A 7,653-nucleotide genomic window follows, 5' to 3' on the forward strand; every position below is an offset into this window, starting at 1 on the left:
CAACATGATAAGGACCTCCCCTCCCTGTGGCCCTGCTCTGACTGACTGGGACCAGCCATGACTGAAGCATCATTAGGCAGTCACAATGTCAAGGTTAGGTAAGGACATTGTGTCTTGGTTGTGGTGACCTACGCTGGCTATTCCTCCAGGCTTTGGCCTTTTATATACCACCCTGATTACCCACCAGCCACTGCTACAGACAAGGAGAGAGCACGGCTACCCACCTGGGAGACTGTGATGCTGCACTTCTTGGCCAGCTCCTCCTTAGCCTCTTCACTGGGGTAAGGATTGCTGAGGTGCGAGTAGAAATATTCGTTTAAGATTTCCGTCGCCTGCTTGCTGAAGTTTCTTCTTTTCCGCCTGAGTGGTGAGCAAAACACAAGAAAGGCCAAGTGAGCTCATTAGTGAGACCGGCATTAACTCATCCATTTGGATCGGACAAATTGCACAATCAATCTCACACATAAATGGTGAAAATAATGAGGAATGGGCGCTAAGGGGGCCTCAGGAGCAGAAATGCACCGAGAGCCGTACTCATCAACACACAACAGACCATACCCCCAACCCCCCAAACCCCACACCCAATAAACTGACAAGCAATACACACACACACACATACACATCCACTAGTACACACACAAACACATACAATGCTTAATTTGGTCTGTTGGTCTGCGATCTCCAGTCCAAGCGTGTAATGTGTGGAGTTTAGTGCAGCGGATGGGTGGGCTCGGTGATGGAGTGCAAAGCCCAGTCGGAGTGCATCTCGGTACATTATAGAAATCATGGCATGCACAGTTGAGCATCGTTCCTGAAGTGCCACAGCCCCAGGGATCTCCAGCAGAAACAAGCCGACTCTAACTAGATCTGGGTCCCCGTTCCCTCCCAGGGGCGCTACTTATCGTTGTTGTTGAGCATTTGCTTATTTTTGCCTTGTTTACCGCACTTCACACGGGCAGCGGGCAGCAAATGTGCTTACGCTTGGTTTGCTCGGCCCGACGCGGCCGTCCCCTGCTCTCTCCGGCGGGCTCCACTCTCCCAAACCGTTAGAGATTAGGGTAATCTAGAACACCTGCTGATGACCTGCCATTCCATCCATAGAGCAGTGAAGTCTGACGTCATTTACCCATCCTACCTGGTTCACGTTTTTTTTTCCCCATTCTGAATTCCCATAGACTTTTTTCATATCGCGTCATATAAGAACTGTGTTCCAAACATAAACAAATGAAGTGGTTTGACTCATATGGATATGAAGAATCAACTGATGGTGAGAAAACGCTAATGTTACTGTCGCCGAATTAGTTACATTTTCGCTAGAAACAGGCTTTATCAAATATCAGTGACTGACTATCATAAACCATACAGAGCCACCTCCCCGACAATATCGCGCAACCGTTTGTTTATTTTTGGACCACAATGCTTATATGAGACGATTTTGAGATGACCCAGTGTTATTCTCCATAGAGAAATTACTTCCATGAACCGGGAGATGAGTGAGTCACGTCATGACTTCACTGCTCTATTACCCACATGACTTTGACACCCATTTCACGTGGCCTTAACTGCTCTCAGGTGTTAGGGTACGATTGTCTCAAAAATAGTGGATGGCACCATGTGCATAATTAAAATCCTGTCTCACTGCAGGCTTCATGCTGTGAGGTGCACCCATATACAAATTAATCGATAAAGAAAGTTAAGACCCATTCTCTACTTGGTACAGTAATATAACAGGGTTGTGGACTCTGTACTGTAAGCACAAGAACTTGGTGTCGGGGCTGTCTGTGTGATATATTGTGTTTATTCAATTGTATCTGTCTTGTTGCACTGTGTATCATTTTAAAAATAATAAAAATACTTTTGAACAAGAAACTCAAGGAAAATCTGACCTGTGCGCAGTATAAAATGACCCTATTTTCGGTGTTTGTTTATATAGGTCACATGAAAATAATACACGTTTTAAGAACTAAGTCACTCTCTCTCTCACACACACACACACACGCACACACACACACACACACACACACACACACACACACACACACACACACACACACACACACACAGACACACACACACACACACACACACACACACACACACACACACACACACACACACACACACACACACACACACACACACTGCACATAGTCTACTGCAGTGTTGCTCAACCTTTTTTCTGCATGGGCACACTTTTCATGTCCCAAGAATCCATGGGCACACCAACATAATACGGGGGGTGTAAATATCGTCACTGTCGGGAAGAAACCTTGTATCTCCAAGTTTCAAATGTGTACGTTTCTTCGCAAAGTAAAGACCTGCTTCATCATACGAGGCCGTCGCACAACAGTAGTGAAAACAGCAGATCTACAAGCACACAACGCCTCGCACCACGAGGCGTTGTGTGCTTGTAGATCGGCTGTTTTCACTCGTTTAAATCATTTTAAAAATGATAAATACGTTTCAAGTGGCACACTTGACCCTTCTCAGGGGCACACCAAAGGTCCCCAGGCACAGTGGCTGAGAAACACTGGTCTACTGACCTGGCGTCGAGGAATCTGGAGCGCAGGATCATGACAGCCTCGCAGGTGCTCTGCTTCAGTTGCATCTGGATGGAACTGAACTTGCGGTGGATGATTCCCACCATGCGCTCGATCTCTTTGGGCGAGATGGGCCGCGTGCGGGACTGTTCCCTCAGCAGGTTCATCACGTGGGTAGTGAATTCGTTACACGCCTGCCAAGGAGAATCAAGAGAGTAAAGCAGGGGTTCTCAAACCTTTTTTAGGCCGTGACCCCCAAAATAAACATATTTGAACTGGGGACCCCCACCCTGACAAGCACTTGGAATTGTAGGTATTACATTTAATGTGACTTGGTTCCACAGATAAATATTGTGAAAATAGCAGATCTACATGCTCACAACGCCTCGCAGATGTTCGCCTCTTGCTTACTTCATATTTGACAGTTTGGCCAGTTTGGTATTAAAACGGTCTTGAAAGTCCTTAAATCGCAGATATCCTGTATACACTTATGAAATTTGTTTACAGTTGAGTGAGAGTTGCGTTTTTTTACATTAAGCTAATCATCTGGGGACCCCACAAAATAACCCACGTTTAAGAACAACTGGAGTAAAGGAATCCATTCCTCTTAAAATCTCCTGGTTTGACTCCTGCATGTGATACATAAAAAGATCTATCCAGCAGGGCAGAGAAGTGTTCATTAGGTGCTTGCTCTCTTTGTTAAAAGCAACAAGGAGTATGGTGTTTATGTATTACTCTCATGACTTAATAGGTGAAGTCATCTATGAATGCAAATGCCGATCTGCAATTTGGCTTGGCCTCCCTAATGCAGAGGGAGAATTTAAACAGCTTTTCGTTAAACCAGTAGTTCATACATGATTAATTAGAATAACTCATTTACGTAGTGCACACTTTAGCTCATTACTCTGAGTAAAATTCGTTAAGTATTTACATTTAGATAATTAAAACCTGGAAACACCCTTAAGAAAGATGCATTCACTCCAGGCAAAGTGTTTGTGGTGCCCCCGCAATCCCTCCTCCTCCTCCTCTCTCAAAGTGCAGAGAGTAAATTAGTCTAATTTACCTCCACCGGCATTGCTGAGGCATCACTGTTACACCTTCTATTTTCACCCATAATGCTGTGGTGCTTAATGCCAAGCTCAAAGTGCTAGGTGGAGAGAGGCTGATCATACTTGCATTTAAACACAGATGACTAGATCACTCTGGACCTTTTCTAATCAACTACAGCACACTCACTAGGGATGGGACGATGTGAAAACTTAATATCACCATTATTGTGACAGAAGAAATCGCGATTTACGATATTATTATCGCGATAATCAAAAGTATCCCCATTATGCTGGGACGTAACATTTGCCAAAAAATAGCAGATCTACAAGCTCACAACGCGTCGCGTTACGACGCGTTGAGAGCTTGTGGATCGGCTATTTTTTGGCAAAGACATTTGATAGAGAGCGAACAAAAAGACTGTATCAAGTACGTATATTATAAGTACCTTTTACCAATTATAGAGTGTTTAAGTGGTACCGGATATGCAGCTCGGCAAATAAAAGGTGAATTGATCCCAGTGCATGACGGAGGACGATATCACGATAAATTACATCTCCACGATACGATTATTGTGAGCGTTTTTTATCACGATAAACGATAATATCGCTTATCGTCCCATCCCTAACCCTGACTGAATATAATGCTGCCATTCTTTCTCCAAACTAGGGGGAACCGCACAATAGGAACATTTCAAACGTCGTGCATATATTCGGTGCATTTATCCCACATTAATGCTCCGGTCTATTCTTATGCGAAGTAGAAACTGAATGAGTACATTTTAAAACCAACTCATGTGTGTCATACCCTGATGGCCATACCCTCCCTTTCACCCGAAAACAGCTTAAACAGCGTCTGAATTCTCCAAATGATTCCTCGTGGGGGTGGAACATCGATGCAAGAGAAATGCGTGATGTAAACTAAAGGACGAGCAATTATTAAATGAGTAGCAGCACAGTGTGAGATACTGCTGTCCACTTTTCCAGACCATGGGAGTTTGGCAAGCTTTAACGGTGTTGCGTGCTGTGGTAACGCGCCTAATCTACAAGCTCACAACGCACCGCATTGCGACGAGTTGTGAGCTTGTGGATCGGCTGTTTTCGGACATGCAACGGCATCGTACACGATAATAAATATAAATATAATTTTACGTTTGCCCGGGACCCAAGCTAATGAAAACAGCAGACGTATAAGATCACAACGCGTCGCTCGGCGCCACGTTATGAGCTTGTAGATCTGCTATTTGCCTATTTTGACTACTTCTTAAACAACAATTTACAAAATACTTACAAAATACTTTTGAAAAGCATTTTGTATTCATGAAAAATGAAATAATAATTAACTTTCCCACTGCCAGATTATTTATTTATTTATTGGGTCTGGTGCCATCAAAAAGCGGCTTACCTTTGCGACGTTATAGTAGATAGACAGACAGACATTTATTTATTTATTTTTATTTTTTTGGGTTGTGCAATAGTGCACTTTGGTCTGCCAGGCAGCAGAGGGCGGCGTCATGCGAGAATGAATGTGAATTTGCCTGTTATGTGTTGAAGAAGAAGAAGACCAGTCACTGGCCATAGAGCCTTACAGCCGGAGGAAATCAACAAGGAAGTGAATTGTTCTCCGTTGATCTAACGCATAATGGATTTTTTACACCATCACCGCGGAAAATGTGTTTACAGTAGACGGCCGCGCGACCCCTCATCAGCTTACAGTCATCAGACGAACGAACCGAACGAGCGCCGTATTGGCGGAGAGGTCTTGCGCAATCGGGCGAACGTGAACGTTCAAAGCGGTGGGAGAGTTAAGAACACAATGTAGGAAACAAAAAATAAAGAGGTATTCATTCACTTGTGACCCAGTGTTTGGGAGACAGTGTGTTAAAGCAGTGTTTCTCAAAGTGGATTCCAGGGACTCTGTGGGTTCCTTTAGTGGGGTCTAAATTGACCCATACAAGTCTGTAACTCTGACAGTGTACAAATGGAACCAAATGGACCCTGACACGTCCATTTGGTTCCATTTGTACACTGTCAGAGTTAAGGGGAGACCTTGAAATTTAAAAGTTTGAGAAACACTGTGTTAAAGCATGGGGACATGAGCATTGCTGACCTGCTCGTATTTCTCCAGCTCTGTGTGGTAGATCTGTCTGATCTGGGTGAGTTTGGCTCTGTAGTCGGAATGTTCAATGGAGTTGTCGCCCGCCGCCCCCGAGGCTGCCGCGGCCGCCGCAGCGGCAGCAGACCCGCCCCCTTTCTCTGGCCCCGATACGCCCTCCGCAAGCAACATGTTGTCCAAGCGCATGAGCTGGGGGTCCGGGGGGTCCTCCTCCTGGGCACCACGGATGCTGAGACCTGAGGTAACAGAGAGAGAGAGAGACCGTTAATGCCATTTGAATATGATTTGGTTTGACAACGTGACGAATACAGTACAGTGTACATTGTAACTCAAATTTGTTACTCAAATTTTGCTTCTGGGTGGTCCCTGGAACTAAATATTTTGAGATGGGGGTCCGTGGCCAGTGGCCAAATACATATCATTTTGGGGGTCCTTCACATGAAAAGGTTTGAGAACCACTGACATAGTAGTCTCTCAAGAACAGAGAAAAGTGAAAAGGACCTTTTCTTTGACGATGGCTGGCCAGATGGCTGACATAGAAACACAGGTTTTTCAAAAAATCTTAGAAGGATTCAAAAGACACTTATAGAATCGAGTCAAAATTCTAATTTTCAAGATTTTTCAAAAATAGCAGATCTACAAGCTCGCAGCGTGGCACTCGGTGCCGCGCTGTGAGCTTGTATATCTGCTATTTTTCACTGGTTAAAGCATTCAATAGAGAGAGAGAGAGTCCGTTAATGCCATTTGAATATGATTTGGTTTGACAACGTGACGAATACAGTACAGTGACCAGCACTACTACTACTAGAAATAATATGGATAATAGGAAGATGAATCGTTATATAAACTTTAGAAAAATATCATACAGAAATACCATAAGACTACGGTATATTAAAGGACAACTTTGTTTTTTTACAACAAGGGTTCATATTTTAGATTGTAATTAGAGAAAAGAAAAGATGAGTGTTAAAATGTTTTCATTTACTGCATTCTATTGTTTTAGCGATTTTAGTATTTTGATTTCAGCGGGTGGGTGCATGCGTACAAGTGGCTAAATATGTCTTTTTAGGCACAATGAGCTGGCAATTTCTTTGTTACTATTTACACCAGCCCCAATAAGTCAAGTCTGCCCATGAAGGATTGCCGTGCATGGAATGAATGGGCTTATTGTGTCTAAAAATACATATTTAGCCACTTACGTGCATGCCCCCAACCTGGTGGCATCGTTAAAATCACTGAAACGAAAGAAAGAGGTAAATGGAAACATTTTAACACTCATATTTTCTTTTCTCTAATGACTACCGGTATCTAAAATATGAACCCTAATTTGTCCTTTAAGTCTGAAACACTGATTGGGGCCCTGTCTATGAGGACACCAGCCTAATCTTAAAGAGGCATTTACAGTAGATACACATCCATGTACAGTATACTGTCGTTAGTATATATACATCTCCATGGCAACGGACATAAATCACCAACTCTTCCGAGGTGTTCCTCTTTTTCTCCTATAGCACACCAGATGGTGAAGTCATTGGCATCAGCATTATAACTCACACCTGGACACACTGTCTCTAACACAGCAGGCCTGCGCTGGTCCAACCACCCTCATAAGGGTGAGAAGAGATTAAACAAATCACATCATGCAGGTTGTACCATTAGGCTGCCCTCGCAAACACATTCTTCTTAACCGCTTTCAACCTGGGCATGTCGTTATAGGCAGGGATGGGAGGACGATATGAACATTTCATATTGTGATTATTGTGACCAAAGAAATCGCGATTTACGATATTATCGCGATAATCAAAATAGCCCCAACATCCATTATCCTGGGGCGGAACATTTGCCAAAACAAATAGCAGATCTACAAGCTCACAACGCTACTGAGCTTGTAGATCGGCTATTTTTTTGGTAAAGAGATTTGGAAGAGAGTGAAAAAAAGACTGTATCAAGA

At 43.6% G+C, this 7,653-nt stretch overlaps 1 protein-coding gene across 6 annotated transcripts in view; it reads right to left on the reverse strand.

Annotated features, from left to right (window-relative positions):
* pbx3b (pre-B-cell leukemia homeobox 3b) overlaps positions 1-7,653 on the reverse strand; it is a gene marked incomplete at both ends in the record, with an annotated part of 101,543 nt that overhangs the window by 19,485 nt on the left and 74,405 nt on the right. For 5 of the 6 annotated variants that reach the window (XM_080738409.1, XM_080738413.1, XM_080738410.1 and 2 more), the window contains 3 exons: positions 225-360; positions 2,544-2,734; positions 5,697-5,938. In XM_080738409.1, coding sequence (XP_080594535.1) covers positions 225-360; positions 2,544-2,734; positions 5,697-5,938 — 569 coding nt within the window. Of the gene's footprint in view, positions 1-191; positions 361-2,543; positions 2,735-5,696; positions 5,939-7,653 lie in introns of all 6 variants that reach the window. The other variant, XM_080738408.1, reaches the window with a different exon arrangement.

This window comes from Nannobrachium achirus (genome assembly GCF_963921795.1).
Source record: "Nannobrachium achirus genome assembly, chromosome: 12".
NCBI classification, from domain to species: domain Eukaryota; kingdom Metazoa; phylum Chordata; class Actinopteri; order Myctophiformes; family Myctophidae; genus Nannobrachium; species Nannobrachium achirus.